At 34.2% G+C, this 21,019-nt stretch overlaps 1 protein-coding gene across 1 annotated transcript in view; it reads right to left on the bottom strand.

Moving 5' to 3' along the window:
• Positions 1-946: 946 nt before the first annotated feature.
• LOC149784364 (exostosin-1b-like) overlaps positions 947-21,019 on the bottom strand; it is a 114,873-nt gene continuing 94,800 nt past the window's right edge. Inside the window, exons 5-9 of the mRNA XM_089932418.1 lie at positions 17,784-18,035; positions 13,670-13,768; positions 11,167-11,256; positions 7,238-7,398; positions 947-3,979 (exon numbers count right to left, since the gene is read on the bottom strand). Of these exons, the coding sequence (XP_089788544.1) occupies positions 3,619-3,979; positions 7,238-7,398; positions 11,167-11,256; positions 13,670-13,768; positions 17,784-18,035 (963 nt within the window). The 3' untranslated portion in view covers positions 947-3,618. The remainder of the gene's footprint in view (positions 3,980-7,237; positions 7,399-11,166; positions 11,257-13,669; positions 13,769-17,783; positions 18,036-21,019) is intronic.

Below are 21,019 nucleotides of genomic sequence, written 5' to 3' on the forward strand. Positions count from 1 at the left end.
CAGTGCTAAACATCACTATAAACTGCCATACTGCAGACGTTGTAGCGATATGATTGAAATTTTGTAAAGCTTCTTTAAAACTCTAAATCATACACACACACCATATGTGCTGATTCAAGAAAGTGTAGCAGCAAGATTTTCAAGATGTCTACTGTGGTGACCATACTGAATATCCAAGCATCACTTTTCATTTAGGACCAACTAGACCATGGCATAAGTGTGTGTGTCGAGTTTCATGGCAAGTAGTTTAAGACGAATAGCAATAACAAACTTGGATGGTTGGATGACTGAAGCAAGACAATCCTATAAGCTCCTCTGTTCCATGACCAGTAAAGCTAAAAACAAAATATTAAATACCATCACAGATGTTTTTGTAGTACATACAAAAGTCAGCTCTGAATGGTTTTGACCTTTTGTACTCACATGACAAGTAAGAAGTTCAACATGTTTGGTCAACATGCAATTAAACAAGCAGTTTTTGTTCTAGTAGCAAAGTGTATATATAAGCAAAAATAAATAAAACCAGGCTATCCAACATTTTAAACAGATCCACTTATACACATGCAGAGGACTTTTCATACATGTGCAGTTATACATGAGTATCAATAACATTGCTTTATAAGCTGGTAAGGATGATACAATATCTAGAGTAAGGCCTAACAAGTTATGTATCTATAATAAAGCCCAATAAGTTATGTATCTATAATAAGGCCTAGAAAGTTACATAGCCATAATAAAGCCCAATAAGTTATGTATCTATAGTAAGGCATAACAAGTTGTGTACCTATAGTAAGGCCTAACAAGTTATGTACCTATAGTAAGGAATAGCAAGTTATGTACCTATAGTAAATCATAAAAAATTATATAGCTATAGTAATGTTTAATATGTTTTACAGAGGAAATTAAGTACAGTAATTTTCAGTGTATGTATTTGATATATTCTATACATTTACTGGTGTTTCTCTTATTTTGATTGCACACATAAATAATAAAATCTGAAATACATATAACCACTGCAAATATGCAGTTTCCTTGGAAACAAGAGGTAGAAATTGACAAATATCAACCAACGTATAAAGTACCTCTGTTTAAATTTTGTGAACGGTCAATTTTTGCTAGAGATAAATAATACAAAATGCACACATAATCTGAATAGTCAATTTTTTTTAGAGATAAACAATACAAAATGCACACATAATCTGAATAGTCAATTTTTTTTAGAGATAAACAATACAAAATGCACACATAATCTGAATGGTCAAATTTCACTGAGGATCATTTGCATTCAATAATGACTAGATCAATCACTGATATTAAAACTTGGGTCTCCTATTCCAAAGTCAGCCAGTTTGCTACAGTGGTTTAATTAGTTAATTCAATACAAAGTTCTTAATAAAATATTAACATGTGAATTAAACTCTATTATAATCTCATTTCTTAACATCAGAAGTATTTACTCCTTGCTAAATTTACCTGGTCCTGAACAGCAAGTTGAAGTCTAAAAGAACGCTGAAGGTATTTCAATTTCTTGAGAAGGCTAGCATGTTGAAACAAGTTTTTCCAAGTGTCTCTTTAGGCACTATTTTATAAGTTAATTTCCTTATACCACTTATAAACATGCACAGTGAATTACTCTGTATTTTTTATGAAGAAGAAGCAAATTACAATATGTGACCCGATGAAATATTTAGTTTATTTATGAATCATAGGAATAAATTTGGAAACTTTCAATACTTTATAAACAGATGTTTTGAAGTCATAGATGCAAATTTAAAAATTCAAAAACTTTAATCACAGACTATGGTTGCAGAAATAAGAGTTTTGGATAATGTGAAATCATTTTTCTTTAGATGGCATTTGTGAATAAGAGTGCATGGTCTTACAAGCTTTTAACTACAATAACAATTGTACTTCTCATAATATATTTTTAAAAATGTGAATAAGAGATTTGTACACAATTGCTGACATAACAGTATATTAATCACTGGGTTTTCTTTCCCTCCCAGAGAGATTTATGCATGATTTTGGACAAAACATTATTTTTATAAATGGTTCTTTCCCTGCCTCTGAGATTTGTGCATGATTGTGGACAAAAAGTATTTTTGTCACTGCCTCTTTTTCACCCAATCTCCTTGAATCAATCTCCTTGAATCCAAACCACACGAAAAAACCTTGTCCAACACTACAAGATGGTCTCTTGCAATGAAGCTCATTAACTGGCATCAAATTCTATTCCAAATCCTTCAAAACAGATTAGCTAATGTTCTCATGGGATATCTGCTTGAATAAAATACCAGATGTAGGACTACATTATTTGATGAAGAAAATTTTGATCAGTGATTAACTAATTTACCACTGTGATATATTTGTTTATACTCATTGTTTACAAGGTTTATCACAAGAATGTTGTCTTAGCTATTCGTTTTATGGGCTACAATAAAAAAAAATACAGAATATGGAAAATTCTAGATATGAAAAGACATCTCTATAAAATCTACTAAAGACGTGCCAAGTCTGGTTGAAATACTTTGAATGCTTCAGAAAAATATATTTACAGACAGATGAACAGAGTCTTATATCTGCCCCATGTTACACATTGAAAGAAAAAAAAAAATGAGCTTAAGAATTTATTAAAAGGCTGGAAACAAATCATATGACAGTAATAATTTGTGATGCCAGAGTCGGCTTCATGATAAGTTGTAGAAACAAAATTAACTTCAGGTACTGTATTGTGATGCACATGATACTGTAGCATACAACCATCAAGCAAAGATTAATGATGTACTACTGCCATATATAAACGCATTTAAGTCAAGTCACACAGACAGCAATATAGACCATGATCTGTCACCGCATACTGTACCGGCAGATCTATGTCTGCATTTACCGGTTGAACTCAACTTATAAGTAAATATATACGGTTATGTTTTTGATACATCATTGGTAGGATTAAACAACTGGAAATATTAGATGATTTAAAAAAACAATTTTTATATTAAAAAATGGAATCACAGTCTACTTTAAGAACATTCAATTGTGGATGCAGCTCGTTCCCAACATATTTTCTCCATATATATGACCACCTAATACACAGCTTTGTAAAAGACATCTTATGGCATCTATTTCGCTTACTCTATACTCATCAAGACGTCTGTGAATTTGTGAATACTTCCAAAAGATTATATGAAATTTCTTTATTATATTTAAAACTAACAAAGTTTTTCATTGGGTGGAAAAGTCTGGTGTGACGAGAGATTCTACACACCCACAATCAACAAAACAGGTATCTAAAATGGACATAAAAATCATGAAAAATGATGAAAATGCTGATTAAAAAAAGTGGAAATTACCAAGACTGAGTTTGATCATTAATGAGAAACCATTGATCGTAATTCATCAATGTTTTTTTCTCCTCCCCTTAATCTCTGTCTTGTAATGCATAGAAAAGTATATTGTCACTAATGCAAGCTCTAAATCTAGTAAGCCATGTACTCTGCTGCATGATAATTATCAGCATGGACATACGAGTTTACAGTCATATACCTGTATCTGTGGTGTTGAAAGCTGAGTAGTTCTTTACTTTACCTCCATTTAAAAACACACACACACACACACATCTCAAAGCATCTCAATCTGTTTGTATTTCTTCCTTAGATTTGACACAGGGTCTTTGAACAACAAGGGGTCCATTCTTAGCTTGGACCGAACTAATGGCATATATCCAAATATATTTACAAATGTATCCACACAAACTTGTCTTTGTGTAAAATGATATGCCTCCTTAACTTGTGATCCCTTGGAATTGCTGCTATTCACCATGGATTCTCTATACTGTTTCCTGTGAGTCACTTTGATTGGTGGAAGCTTGGTCACATGACTGACTAGAAAATTCATAAGGATATCTTCACAGTTTTGGGACTGGTCAACTGTTGTTGTGAGAGCATGGCTCAGAAAGTTTGTGTACAAAAAATTGTAATACCTGAAAAATACAACAGAACTGGATATATTGTTAAGTAGAAATTATATTTATACAGTAGAGAGATGAACAAACAAATTCTGATACTTTATGTCCCCTACACATCTTTAAGAAACATAATCAAGTGCCAGTACATATATCTATGTCCTCAATTCTGAAGGTATAACCCTGTGAGAAATGACACATCTTCAATCAGGGATATATAAACCCTTAAATACCTTGTTTTATTGTCGAAAATGGTAGTTAGTGTCCAGAAACTTAAATCAGCATCATGAAATTCTTCACTTATGATAAGCAGTCCTATATTCTGTTACATTTTCTTTACCAAAAAATCTCTCTGTAGATGGTAAATAACATTATTTGATGAAATTCTGGTCAGTGGAAACGTGACTAATGCATACTGGCAGCAACACTTAAAGAAATAAATAGCAATTAAACAGGTGAAATTTGTGCTTTAGTCATAAAATTCAATTTACTTTCAGTGCAGTTATCATAAATGCAGTATTCAATTCAAACATGAAAAAAGTCAATCTACCATCGCATCTATGACAGCATGCATTTCTATAAGAATCTAATTAACTGATGACTGTTTTGATCTCTGATTTGCAGACATGTGTTGCACTATCACACTCAATTAAAAGCAGACATGCTTTTTTATATTATCAAGTTAATTATGTCATAGTTATCAAATCAAATAAAGGGAAAAGATTTTTTTTTAAAGATAAAAGTCATGCAAATCTTACATGCCTTAAGAGCTAGTCGTCATGATTATGTGTCAGGTCAACTCATTCCAGTTGCCTACTCAACACTTATAAATATTTTTGTGTAAGTAACAATTTAACTACCTTAAATTCTCCAAGTTACCCAAAAATCAGATTAAAGATAGCAAGGCAACCAAGTGATAGGAATTCCCAGTGAATTTAAAGCTTTGTTTGATAGATGGAGTTCTAAAGTTTGTAGTGAACTTAAAATTCTTGAATTGGCCCTCAAGAGATTTGCTCACGGTTCAGCAAAAGTTTCAATATAACTGCCAATGAAATCACAGCATCAATATTTCATAAAATTGTAAACAGCATTTATTTTCTTCACAAAACTAAGGTATCAACTTTTTGAACATAAGGAAACTTGTTTTGATGAAAAAAAGTAATATTTTGCATGTACACAAAAAGGTATACATGTATATGATGTGCTGAAACCTCTTGGAATTGTGTTTTTCATGATCTTTTTGAGATTGATTATCTTGAAAATAAATTTAATTTACACAGTAAAGTGAATATTTGCATTATTAAAAGCTTTTTAATTGATAATTATTCCCAATGCAATTATGTGTGTGTGTGTTTGGATTTTTAACACAGCTTTAACAATTTTTCAGTCATACTGATACGATGTCAGCAGTGTGGCAGTTTATAGTGATGTCTAGCACTGAGGCATCATGCCGCAGGCATGTATCATGATGTCCCACCCAGTCACATTATCCTGACACCAGGCCGACCAGTCCTAGCACTACAAGCCTCTTAATGCTGAGCGCCTAGCGAGGCAGCTATTAGTTATCATTTTTATAAGTCTTTCATATGGCTCAGCTGGGGTTCGAACCTGCCACCTTCTGCATCTGACACTGGTGCTCTAGCCCCCCAATGCAATTATAAAATAAGTATTCAGCCATTAAAAAGTGCCACAAATGATATAAATATCCTGAAATTGCTCTAAAACTGAGTCAAAATAAAGCCCAAAAAATTTGAAAAAGAAAGATCTATTGTAATTTTCAATAACAAAGGACATAGTCAATCTGAATGATTTTATGAACCTTAATGGTCTTCGTGCTGAGATTAACTCAACACCAAATGTGTTTCAGTTGATCCGGCAGATTTTCTAAGAAGGTATTCCAAATGGGCTAAATATTTCATGGCATTACATGAGAAGCATAACTGCATTATTTCTTCAAAGATTATCTTGCATGGCTATGTACATTTAAGTTTAACTTTACTACTGCAGTATTTTATATTTTCATGCCTGCAGTCAAATCATTTTACATACATGCATTAGGACTCCCCTTAAAAGAAAATGACCTGCTTGTGAAAAATAAGTTTTATTAATTTTACAAATTTTGTAGCAAACTTGGTGATTACAAAGTTTTGCTTTTTAGTGCCTTGTTAAGAGATAAATTTTTGCTTTGTTTTCCACAATCTATGATTTTACCAATCCAGAGATTGTTGCCATTTCTGTAAGCTCTTCACCTATGAAAACAGCAATAGTCCATACTTGTATCATGGTTAAGTCCATTCTGTTTATGAAACAAACTGAGTTCATTATAGGTGACTTTAACTTTCCATAAAAGTTAGTAAATTTGGATCAAATTTGGATATATTGTTATTTACAAAATTATCTGGATGTAAAAAAAAAATTACTTTTCTCTCCACCTGGATAATTTTTGTTCTAATGAAAATTACAATTCTGGTGTTCATGTAATGAATAACTATATTTTGGGATTGTGTATCAATGTGTACACTAGTTGAATGCTGGTTGAAAGTGGTTTAGATAAACTAGATTGCATGCCAATAAACACTTTCATGATAAAGTTTCAGTGTTGTTTTTCTCACAAATACCGAATTCTGGTTGTTTTCTGGTTTTGGCTTTTCTTTTTGCTTTTAAAGCTATGTTTATTGTGACTATGTAGTGCCAATGATGACATGTATTACCAATTAATATAACTGGTGACATGTATTACTAATTAATATTATTGGTGACATGTATTACTAATTAATATCACTGGTGACATATAGTACTAATTAATATTGCTGGTGACATGTAGTACTAATTAATATCACTGGTGACATGTAGTACTAATTAATATCATTGGTGACATGTATTACCAATTAATATCATTGGTGACATGTAGTACTAATTAATATCATTGGTGACATGTAGTACTAATTAATATCATTGGTGAATGTAGTACTAATTAATATTTATTTTGGGGCAAAAAAGTGCTTACTGGAAAAATTCCACAAGAGAGTATTATTTTGGTGTCCCCCCAAAAAGCAATGATTTTGGTTGATGGCACCCATATTTCTGGCAAATATCAGTAAATATTATTTTGCTGCAAACATGCAATTCTAACAAAACTCAATTATTTGAAGAAAGTCTTTGCAAGTAGTACTGCTTATAAGTCTAGTCGACAAAATCAAATTTTTGGTTTCTAAGTCTAGTAATAAAATTAAAACTTTCTACTTTATGTTAGCAGTTATTTTATCCAGATATTACCTATGAAAAATGGCAGCACCAGTAAGAACCATAGAGTACTCATTCGTCCAATGTGACGAGTAGCTCCATCTATTTCTCTTCTCATCCCAGAAGTGGGACCTGGCTGGATATCCCACAATCCTCTCCGGGAATTCCCTCCATACATTGAAGGCAAAGTCAATCTGCAATAGTGTTGGTAGTAAATTATTCAAGAGACATCCTGCTATTCTAACAAGGACATGGACAGTGTCATGTCCGACTGCTACCGTAACACCAAAAGTATGGCAATTATGTCTCTCATTGACTAGCATCTTAATATAGTTTTATTTAGTGTGTTTATTAGCACAAATAAACTTAATCATTATCATGGTTCAGGAAAAGAATTGTCCAAGCACTTGTCCCTAAGATGAGTGAGCTGCAGTAGTTACTTGTCTGTGTCCTCATTGTACCTAAAACAGCACTCTTCTCAACTACACTGCTAACACTTTTACTAAAGAACCACAGGTACCTAATGCACACTTTATGCTAAAATGGTTCAAATCCAGGAAAATACTGCATTTTAATTCACTGCCCCTTCAATAAACATATAATAAAAGACAAGATTTGTAACTTGAAAAATTGCAGTTGCTTTCAAAGCCCTTGATTTCTTAGTAATATTCAAAATTATAGTGAAACCTTTCATTGATCAATGTAATGACAAGCTATCACACATCTTTAAGAGTGGAAGAAATGAAGAGACAAGAATGTCCAAATTTTATTATTTTTGTCTTATCACAGTGTTACACTTACTACTGATCACCAGCATTATCAAGACAGTGCCACTTTATGAAAGACACCTGCAGATACTTACTAATACATATAATTAATTATCACTAGAAAAATGTCAGTAAATTGCATTTGTACAAATTTCATCTGTCCCAATTTCCACCAATTTTTGTAATGAATCATCCATTTTAGTCAAACCTCCATTAAAGTGATACTCAAAGGAAGACTGCTGAATGGCCAAAAGAACTAGAACATTTCTGTCATGACCCCAATTAAAGTCTGACCAATAGGCTGCTATCTCAACATTATGTGCTTTATAAAAAGATTAGAATGGCATGCATTATCTAAACATTGGTGGAAATCAGCTGAGACACTTAAAACTTTTTCTGACAGTATGTTGGCAACATTTATCTTGTGAAAATTAATTATATCCTTACAGAACTATCTGCTGGCATCTTTCCTTTGGCATGACAACGTATCAATAAAGCTTCTGTCTTACAAGTACTGGTGACCTGGGGCAAATGTAATACTGCCTGACCAGACACAAAATCACACAATTGTGACAATCTCTGTCTCTTAACATCTCAGAGGTTTGACTTGTGAAGATGTGTTTTAAATTGTTGGAAGGGAAACTTTCTCCATATCCAAATGAGGCCTAGATTACTGAAACGTTCATTGTAAATGTGAATATCATTCAGAAATAGAGGGTCAAGTATGAAACTGCAACATAACATGTACATGACCTTTACTCATTTTAGTATCATGCAAACACTAGGTACATGTGTAAAAATGGAAATCGGCTTCACTTGCTGTATGTTCTTCACTGATAAAAAGCAGGCAAATTATAACAAAGTAATGTACAAATAGATACACTATAAATGTTATGCAATGTTGAATATTTGGTGCATGTTATGGGTAGAAAAGGAACTCAGATTTACTCTTGAAATGCAACTATGCATCTACTTGGCCCAGGAATGAGTATGTGTAAAATTTTACTTGGCCTGGACAATTTTTACCAAGTCATCAGAGCTGCCAACCCTCCAGACTCGCAATTAGTGAAAAGTGGGGAAATTTTTTAGTGAATTTTGAACACATTTAGTGAAAAATAATATCATGACACTAACTCCATCCACTTTGATGGTCAGTACTCCATTATAGGAAAATCCCAAAATAAAAATAAAACATTATTTACACTAATTACATGTACTACTATATTTGCGGCCAAATTTTACTGACATACATAAACTTCATGCTACTTGTCATGATATGATGCAGTGGCAGTCTTGAACTTCTTCAATTAGACCATGGTAAATTTGTTTTCAAAACAGGTTAGGCTTCTTGCCTGCTAGTCAATTTTGGTGACTAAAATTGTTGCAAATTTTCAGCACCTAAGGAGACACTTAAAGTTTGTCTTATTTTTCCTCAAATTAGGAAATAATCTTTCATTGTCACTGTTGCTATCTCCAACTGCGAAAGACAGGTTATGTTCAACAAGAAAGCTCACAAACAATGCTTCAGCATTGGTAACTTGCAGAACTTGAGTAAGTGGCTTAAACTACTCCAAAACTGAAATTTGCTGAGGGTGCTATAGCAGTGTGCTGACTCACATCGTTCTACCACATACCTCCAATGGCCCGTTTTGTTGCTTACAATTTATCTTTCATACATGTGCTTATAATATTACTACATGGTACATATATGACAGGTAAATTATAAGCAACAATACCAGCCCTTGTGCACATTCCCAACTGTTAAATTCTTGGCACACTACTGTGCAAAAAGCATAATGTACATCAATGTTTGATGGCTGAATTCTAAGCCAAATTTTGGTGTACTCCAATCTATACTTCACTTTTTGTGGAATACAAATAATTTTCCATGGAGGTGAAAATATTTTAACTGCAGTGTAGCTTAATTACAAATAGTATTAATCCAGAAGATGAAATGTCAAACAGTGAATGATTAGTGATGTCGGTGCATGTGCGGAAAGCTGTGAACTCAAGCAAATTACGATATATGCTAATCTTTAAATCTAAAAAATTCCAACACTCAAAAAATCTGTCTTCATGTAGTTTCCCAACCTTTATGTGCTTTTTGCTACCAGTGTGCTTCCTCACATCATCTCTGCCACCATGCCTAATGCTAAAATTTGTGGCACACTGTGTGCAAAAAGCATGACATACATTGGTATTTGATTGCTGAATGCACAGCAAATGTTTGGTATATTCCAAAGTAAACATCACTTTCTGTGCACTACATTCCTTTTCCCTTGGTGGTGAAAACATTTTAAAGATCCGATGCTGAACGGTAATTCAAATCAGTGTTGGCAGCAAATGTGTGGAGAAAAATTCCAGTTAGGCCCCAGTTTCTTTCAAAAGCATTTGTAAAACTACTCTAACACATATAGATTAAAATACGCTAAAATGCTTGCTACCAGGCCAATGGTACCAATTGGTTATAGTTCTACTAATATCGTGACTAGCAGTACCAAACCGTTATGGCAACAGCCGATGTCACAACTAGCACTTAACAGGAAAATTAAAATAAGTGAAAAATGGGAAAATCATGATTTTTTTTGCATATGGCATGAATTCGTGGATCCTGTAGAAAGTCGGGATATTCACGCCAAAATCATGAGGGTTGGCAGCTATGGGTCATGATAAGAGGATGAGTGGGTTTTTCTAAGTCCTGATTACAAACCAGGATGTGAAAGAAAGATCTGGCTCTATCATGACACTTTCCAAGAATTTATCCAGTTCTGTAAAAGACTCAATGTAAAACAAACATTTTCTGCAGCATCACAACATTTGTCATACAGTGGTTTTACCATATTTGAAAACTGTTTACATGAGGTATTTATTAATGGCATTTGTCTATTACTCTTAGCACTCTCTAGGTTTGTGACTTCAAACTATCAATGATATTCCAATTAAATTTTATCATAGTTTCACCAAAAAATACTTCTCATACTTACATACTACAGGGAGGTAATTTTTGTCAATAATCGACCTTCAAGTCATGAATCTAACTGCCTTCTGCAAAAACACAGCCTAGAGATAAAGTATAAGCGAGTCCAAGACTTAAGTTGTGACCAATTCTGACTCATGTTTTGACACCAAGTAAACTTCTCCAATGTGCATGCTTTGTTACATCAATACAGAACTTATAGACAAAAAACTCTATACCTCATCTGTTGTGAGTAAAGAATCTTCATCCAGGCTTAATACAGCATCCGTGGTTATCTCTTGGTAAGGATAAAATCTGGAGCTAATGGTCTGAAATGGCAAAGTAAAATCATCAGTGTCATCTCAGTGGTGATCATGTGTACTAAGTAATGCTTATGAACAGGATTTGACCAGTCACTGAATTTGTTTTGACTATTCCAATTAAAATACTTGTATGAACCAATGCTCTCAACTCTTACTTAGAAAGTTCATCCTGATACCTAATGACAATGGAATCAACCATCTGGAGAATGGGCTATACAATCATTGGACACTGGAATCAACCACCTGGAGAATGGGTTCTACAATCATTTGACACTGGAATCAACCATCAGGAGAATGAGCTATACAATCACTGGACACTGGAATCAACCATCAGGAGAATGAGCTATACAATCATTGGACACTGGAATCAACCACCTGGAGAATGGGTTCTACAATCATTTGACACTGGAATCAACCATCAGGAGAATGGGCTATACAATCATTGGACACTGGAATCAACCATCAGGAGAATGAGCTATACAATCATTGGACACTGGAATCAACTATCTGGAGAATGGGCTATACAATCATTGGACACTGGAATCAACCATCAGGAGAATGGGCTATACAATCATTGGACACTAGAATCAACTATCTGGAGAATGGGCTATACAATCATTGGACACTGGAATCAACCATCTGGAGAATGGGCTATACAATCATTGGACACTGGAATCAACCATCTGGAGAATGGGCTCTACAATCATTTGACACTGGCATCAACCATTAGGAGAATGGGCTATATCGGGGACAAGGTCTAAATTTTAAAATTTTTAAGTTTTATTGTTGACTACCACTGTATTGTTATTGTAGATCACCAAAGTATGAGATTACATGCCTAACCTGAACCCCCAGGATGTCCTGTACTGAAACCCCATGTGAATATGACCATCCATTCTGATGGAGCAGCAATAACAAGATATTCTATTTTGGCTGGACGTATGGGTTGGCATATGCACAGGACATGCACTTTTTAACATTTACCTATTCAGTTTGGGGGCTTGGCCTATATACAAGTATATACGGTAACATGAGTCTAGCAAAACTGATGAAGAAGAGTTTAAACTCCTAAAAAGCAATTATTTGACATTTGTTTTTTAAAAAAACAAGTTAATAAACATCTGGTTGATCTGATGTGACTGTTCACTGACTAACAGCTAGATGCAGTTGGTTGGGCTAAATACTGGACTGTCTAACTGACATCAAGATGTAGTTGGTGGGACTAAATACTGGACTGTCTGACATCAATCTGTAGATGGTGGGGCTAAATACTGGATTGTCTGGCTGACATCAAGCTGTAGTTAGTGGAACTAAATACTGGATTGACTGGCTGACATCAAGGTGTAGTTAGTGTAACTAGATACTGGATTGACTGGCTGACATCAAGCTGTAGTTAGTGGAACTAAATACTGGACTGTCTGGCTGTCATCAAGCTGTAGATGGTGGGACTAAATACCAGTGGTCAGCCTGACAGCTAGTTGCAGATGATCAGATTAAATGCTGGACTGACTGATAACTAGCTACATATGGTGGAACCAAAATGCACTGTCTGATAGCTAGCTATATATGGTGGGACTAAAACTGCACTGTCTGATAGCTGGCTACATACGGTGGGACTAAAACTACAGTTTGACTGATAGCTAGCTGCAGATGGAGGGGCTAAAACTGCACTGTGAAAGCTAGCTACATATGGTAGGACTAAAACTGCACTGTCTGACTGATAGCTAGCTGCAGATGGAGGGGCTAAAACTGCACTGTGAAAGCTAGCTACATATGGTAGGACTAAAACTGCACTGTGTGACTGATAGCTAGCTATATATGGTGGGACTAAAACTGCACTGTCTGACTGATAGATGGCTACATATGGTGGGACTAAAACTGCACTGTCTGACTGATAGCTAGCTATATATGGTGGGACTAAACAACACTGTGACTGATAGCTAGCTACAAATGGTGGGACTAAAACTGCAATGTCTGACTGATAGCTAGCTACATATGGTGGAACTAAAACTGCACTGTCTAACTGATAGATGGCTACATATGGTGGGACTAAAACTACACTGTCTGACTGATAGCTAGCTGCAGATGGAGGGACTAAATACTGGACTGTAAGACTTGCAAGATCTATATTCATTAGGCCAAACCAAGAAATACGTGTTTCTCATTGCTGACCCTAGCGCTTTTCCCCCATGGTAAAATATATTTAAAAATGTACAAAAAAGTTTACCAAAACAACCACTGTAAACATATATGATTAAAATAAAGATGACCTACCTATCCTACTTTTAAAACCAATGCAATAGGAAACGTTTTTTTTCTTCTTGGCCTTATCTGCAGCTTCACCAAAGATCCAATATTTGTAAGAAACCAATCCAAATATTCTGTACATAATCTACATGCGTGACTTACAATAACTCACCTTTATATTCCTAGTTTTGACCAGGACTGGTACACCCAGATCTGCAGGCCACCTGTGTGAAGGGGGTGGAGCAATGTCACAATGCCAGATCACAATCATCTGAAACACATTGTAACTATCATATATCAACAACAGAAAGAAATATGTTCCAACATATGAAACCGTATGTAATTTGAATATACTATTTAACATGATATCATATCCTGAACCACCAGCAAAATAGTATCTAACGTATGGTATATATAAACACCCACATTTCTCTTTCTTTCTTTCTCTGTGTCCTGGCTGCCAAACATGAGGTCACAAGTTTTAAACTTTTTTGGTATTTTTATGTTCAAACTTTCTTTTCATCTTACTCAACCCAATTATTTAATACTTTTTTACTTTTTTTATTCCCATCCTAGGATGGCAATTAACATAGTCTTATATATAAACACCCTCATTTGTCTTTCTTTCCTTCTTTCTGTGTATCCTAGCTGCTAAACAAGTTGTCAGAAGTTTAAAAATCACTGCATCATCCCAATCTTTTAAAAACATTTTTTGTATTTTAATGTTCAAACCTTCATTTAATCTTCCTCATCCTAAGTTTTGTCATTTTTTAATACTTTTATTCTCATCCAAATTGGGGCAATTAGACTAGTTCTGTAATTTCATATCCAAATTGGGGCAATTAGACTAGTTCTGTAATTTCATATCCTCACACCTGAACCATGAGCTGAATATTACTTAGGTATTCACCCACCCAGTTTGAGACATCCAGGGAAAGCAAATCCCATCTTGGGTTACATTTGTTACATACATGTACTTATTTATATCATGTGGAATAAAGTAGGACATTTAAAGCTAGAGGCAAGGGGTGCATTGTCCTGGCTGTTGTATCGATAATAAGATATATGTTTTGCATATGAATGCTATAGGCCTGGAATTTAAAATGATGGGACATGTTTCATTATGTAAAAGGAAACAAAAGTAACATTAGCTTTTCATGAAACTCCTTGTGCAGTGATGAAGTATACAGGCCTAATCAATGGGGTTACATGAATATATTTCGTCAGATGTTTTAGTTACGGTGCTGGGATCTCAAAATTTTTTGTTTTTAAATAATATAAACTTCTTTTCAATAGAGAAAGGTGTGACAGTAATGGGAGATTTATTATTTTTGATATCACAGTTAATATTAACGGAATAACTCTCATCAATTTGTACACTTATAATGATGATAAATTTGAACTGTTTTAAAAAAGTTACAATAATTAACTTTAGTTGTTTCATAACTCCTCCATTACAACATGTACAGACTGGAACTCTGTATAAGACCTGGATACTTTTAATATTTTACATTACAAGCACCAACTGTCTACAGCAGCAATTCAAGATCTGAAAAATGACTTGGAATTAATTCACCATGAAGAGATTTAAATAAAAGAATTAAGATGTATACCAAAAGGCAAAAATCTCCAATAAAAAAGCAGATTATTTACTTGTATCTGACAATTTCATAGGAGTCCAATTTATGCATGCATTTTGTCAGGATGTAAGATGCATATGTACTACACTGTAGTCTTTACCAGCACCCATGTCAGGCTGTAAGATACATATGAACTACATAGTAGTGTTTACCAGCACCCATGTCAGGATGTAAGATACATATATACTACATAGTAGTGTTTACCAGCATCCATGTCAGGCTGTAAGATACATATGTACTAAGTAGTAGTGCTTACCAGCACCCATGTCAGGATGTAAGATACTTATGTACTACATTGTAGTGTTTACCAGCATCCATGTCAGGCTGTAAGATACATATGTACTAAGTAGTAGTGCTTACCAGCACCCATGTCAGGATGTAAGATACTTATGTACTACATTGTAGTGTTTACCAGCACCCATGTCAGGCTGTAAGATACATATGAACTACATAGTAGTGTTTACCAGCACCCATGTCAGGATGTAAGATACATATATACTACGTAGTAGTGTTTACCAGCACTCATGTCAGGATGTAAGATACATATGTACTTCATTGTAGTGTTTACCAGCACCCATGTCAGGACGTAAGATACATATGTACTACATTGTAGTGTTTACCAGCACCCATGTCAGGCTGTAAGATACATATGTACTAAGTAGTAGTGCTTACCAGCACCCATGTCAGGATGTAAGATACTTATGTACTACATTGTAGTGTTTACCAGCACCCATGTCAGGCTGTAAGATACATATGAACTACATAGTAGTGTTTACCAGCACCCATGTCAGGATGCAAGATATATATATACTACGTAGTAGTGTTTACCAGCACCCATGTCAGGATGTAAGATACATATGTACTACATTGTAGTGTTTACCAGCACCCATATCAGGCTGTAAGATACATATGAACTACATAGTAGTGTTTACCAGCACCCATGTCAGGATGTAAGATACATATGTATTACATAGTAGTAGTGTTTACCAGCACCCATGTCAGGATGTAAGATACATATGTACTACGTATTAGTGTTTACCAGCACCCATGTCAGAATGTAAGATGCATATGTGCTACGTAGTAGTGCTTACCAGCACCCATGTCAGAATGTAAGATACATATGTACTACGTAGTAGTGTTTACCAGCACCCATGTCAGAATGTAAGATGCATATGTGCTGCGTAGTAGTGTTTACCAGCACCCATGTCAGAATGTAAGATGCATATGTGCTACGTAGTAGTGTTTACCAGCACCCATGTGGCTGGATTGTGTCAAAAACAAGTAAAACCTGAAAATGCAAAAATGATGATTGACACAAAAATCCCTAGGAATATAATCAACCCCTTCCCAGTATATCGGGCAGACCATTCAGATATTGTTTTGAAAGTGCCTTTTCAAAGTGTCCAAGGGGGAATCATTATTTGAAATTTAATGCCCAGCTGTTGAGGTGCATTAAATGTATTGATTTGGTCATAAAATGTATAACTGATAATGTGGAAGAATATTTTTAGGAAGATGTAAAAATGACCCTCTACATGTTTTTCTTTAAAAGAATGATCACATTTTCTTTGAAACTCTGGAAATGAAAATAAGATCTATTTGGAAAATGAAAGAGAAATGGAACGGAGAAAACTAAAATAAATTCAACACAAAATATACAAATTTGTGAAGAACACATACCAACAAAATAGATGGACAAACTTTGCTCAATTTAAAAAATGACTGCCAAATCAGAATAATCGAGAGAAAATAATACAAAGGTTTTATATTAAAATCCAAGGCAGATGGGTATGAGTTTGGTAGGGGGAAAAAACGCATTTAATCTTGAAAAAAGAATTTATGTCAATAAGACAATAAAGGATAAAATTTCCGATGATGGGACAAATATATATTTTAGAGTAAACACACTTTCATATGAAACTGTAATACATAGATTTGTTCATCTATCTATTATTGATACTCATGAAGCTTAAAACTGATCTTCACAACATTAAGTCCCTACAAAAGGACAGAAAACCACTTGAAGGTCCGCTTAAAACTCATTAAAATTGATCTTCACAACATTAAACTCTGACAAGAGGACAGAAAATCACTTGAATGTCTGCTTACAACTCATTAAAGTCTTTGAAACAAATGGAAAAAGGAAATAGTCTGGCACTGATCGATTCACTGACAAGTTCTAAAATTTGTTTTGAAGAATGTTAGGGGGTTTCTATACAGATCAATAAAATATGGACATACTGAATGACTCAAGGTGTCATTCCATGATAACCAAAAGAAGACAAAGATAGAAGGTATAGAAACAAGAGGATCCAGTGGGCCTAATATCACCCACCTTGTACAGGACATGTCAGCTTGTGAATGCAAATACTGAGATCTACTGAACTGTAGAGGGTAAAGAAATGCTAGGAATACATAGCTGCTGCATTGTCAATAATTGATCTAATATCCAGATATTAAAAAGTCATTTCATTTCTCTCTATCTAAATAATTCCTGTACTAATAAAAATTATCAATTTTCAAGACTATTTTGTCTGGAAAACTGATATATTTAAACTAAGTTACCAATACAGAACATTTCAATAAATTTCCTTAATTAAACATACTAAAATGAAATTACCATAAGACACAAGCACATCTACATACCTTGTCTATATACACAGATTTGGCCACTGTTCGGATAAGTCTAAATAAGGGGGAGGAGGAAAACATCACTGGTGTTGTGGCATAGATAACAGCAGTGAATTTCTCAGTTGGAAATGTTCCAGTTTTTGGGTAGAAAAATGGATATTCATCTATTACATCAGAATACTCAGGGAGGAGGGTAAGAGCACCAGGCACTGAGTTCCACATGTGATGAGATCGGGACAGCTGCCCTTGGATTCGATCCTTTAAAATCTGAAAGAAAACAATTTCACATCTTCACTGTAATTCCTGAAAATGTTAAAATGGTTTGATTCATATATGACAAGATGTTTTTTTCTGAGTACCATATCTTTTGGTGTACAAGTTAATATTTTTTTATCCTGAAAGTCTGAGCTTAATTTTATATTCTGAATCAAATTGTATATGTGTGTGATTCTGGTTTGGAATTTTAACATAGCTTTAGCAATTTAAGTTATATCAAAATGATGTCTTCAGTGTGGCAGTTTATAGTGATGTCTAGCAGTGGAGCATCATGCCGCAGATATGTTCCATCATGTCCCACCCAGACACATTTTTCCGACATTCAGGCAGACCAGTCCTAACACTAACTGTATGACTCAGCCGGGGTTCAGACACACAGCCTCCCACATCCAAGGCAGATGCTCTAGCCAGATAGGCCACTGGAGCAGTCTCAACCTGGATTATGTCATTGAAATTGCTTTAAGTACCAATAAAATACTGTGACTTTTGAGATACAATCAGCAAAATCAAAACCGGGTCACACAGCTGTACCAATTCTTGTTCAATTACCATGTCAAATAAATTGTTATACACTAAAAGGGCTGCTTTTATATTATAATTTTCATCATTATTTTGCATGAATTCTATTATCTGATACATCCAACAAGCATTAAAAGAAAACAATTAAGAAATTCACGATTCGTGAGCCGCATAGTGCTTAAATGTTATATTCTATAGTGTGCTGTACTTATGCAAACTGTATCATTTGTTCATAAAAACTCTACATATATATATATATATATATATATATATATATATATATATATATATATATATATATATATATATATATATATATATATATATGTATCAGCTTAAAGCAAAACGTAATATCAACACATTACCAGTATTCATGCTTAACAAGCTGTTGTTTTTGCATCTTTCTTTGATTATAATTGATTGATTGGTCTTTTGTTCTGACAAGAATCCAAGCCACTTAACTGTCTAACAGATGATACTGGCTTTGGGTAATAGGAAATGCCAGTACCCCTTTGTTCCCTATCATTAATCCATAACAATTACCAGCTTCATCATCTCAAGTGGATTCAGATCACAAGAAATGTTGCCCTCTCTCTCTCCTATGGACATAAATAATGAATGTTAGGCACTGTTTTCATTGTTATAATACTGACTGGAAGTAACAAATTAGGCATGTTATGATCAACCCTTTCATTCCTAATCATTCATATAAAAATATCCACAAAAACTCATCTCACAATGCCTTCCATCAACTTATCTCACAATGCCTTCAATCAACTAATCTCACAATGCCTTCCATCACCCTATCTCACAATGCCTTCTATGAATTTATGTCACATTGCCTTCCATCAACATATCTCACAATGCTTTCCATCAACTTATCTCAATGGCTTCCATCAACATATCTCAACATGCATTCCATAAACTTATCTCACAATGCCTACCATACCATCAGGTGTCATAGGTCTTGCATGGCAGTTCTAAGCTGAAAGTTGTTAATTTCACAGAAAGGAATGGAGGAAATATGGCTGCTAACAGGAAATACAGTGTCAGTGAAAATGATGTCAGGGATTCTTACATACATGTAGCTATGAAGTTTATAAAACTCATGAAATAATTTCAGTAATTTGCTTGGCAATGCTAAAAAAAATAGAAATGTTAAAACTCAAGGTTTGTTAATTATTTGAAAAGTTTCATAAATTTTTTTGGCAAAGATCCTCAATATCCACTGCATACATATACCTTGTAAAGTCTAGGTACTTCTAAACAATTACTGCTAATCATCATGGCTTGCAGGCCATACTTATTATCTCCTTGAAAATAGACAAATTACTATCTACATTAATGAACAATAATCTCACTTGGAGTTCAGTAATAGGACAATTCACCAATCAAAACAAAACTAAGAAATGATGGCTCTTGCTATTAGACACATTATATACTAAATATAGATTATGGGGTTTTCTGGAATATATGCCTCATTGTATACTAAATATAGATTATGGGGTTTTCTGGAATATATGCCTCATTGTATACTAAATATAGATTATGGGGTTTTCTGGAATTTGTGCTACAAGAAAGTTAATATATGCAGCTCAGTTGTTGATAATGGAGACAATAACTGGCCTGTGTTTCAGAATTGGAGTTGTTTTTTTTGAGTGAATTTCTGAATTTAGTGATACTGAATTACAGAAACTAAGACAGAATCTGACAATGAAAGTAGCACAGCGTAGACAAGAGAGCCACATGTCTGCAGGCCATAGAGTTCACAAAAAGCATTTCTTGCTTTCAATTTGGACAAGGGGAAAAAAGATACAGATTTCTTCTTGAACTAGTCAGAAAAAGTGTAAATAATTATGTTTACATATTTTACCAATAACTTTTAAATTTGCATATATTTGTGGAATTAATATCAAAATGGGTTTTCCTACTAATCTTATGGAAGTAAGAGGGATACAAAAGTCACAGATGAAAGACTGGTGGTGTTCTAGCTTTTGTACTGTTTAAATAGTAAAATCAGCCAATCAAGGAAAACCAAACAATAAGGTCATGGCCTGCATGCTGAACCCTTTATCAAAGCATTATTGTAAGGTATGTGCCCTTCACACAAAGGCCAAAAGGGAGCGCAAGCGTGTGTTAGAATTGTCTTATCCTGATAATAATGCACACTATTTATAGACAAAATCCATCAAAGGGTCAAGGAAATATAAGCCAAAAAACCTTTAACCAAACCCATGTCATTTTCTATGACTGTGACCTTGAACCAGAGATCAAAAGAATGAGAATGCTTATCAGAAAATAAATTGTCTTTGCTTTATAATGATTCATCCCAAGTATTATGAAAATTAAGGGGTTTAGGAACTACAAGCAAATGAAAAAACTTGAACCAAGTAATTAAGGCAAATTTATTTTTCTATGACTGACTTTGACCCAATGTCCTAGCATCCATTTCAATG

This window comes from Sinohyriopsis cumingii, chromosome 14 (genome assembly GCF_028554795.1).
Source record: "Sinohyriopsis cumingii isolate HCF-2022 chromosome 14, ASM2855479v2, whole genome shotgun sequence".
In the NCBI taxonomy this organism is placed as follows: Eukaryota; Metazoa; Mollusca; class Bivalvia; order Unionida; family Unionidae; genus Sinohyriopsis; species Sinohyriopsis cumingii.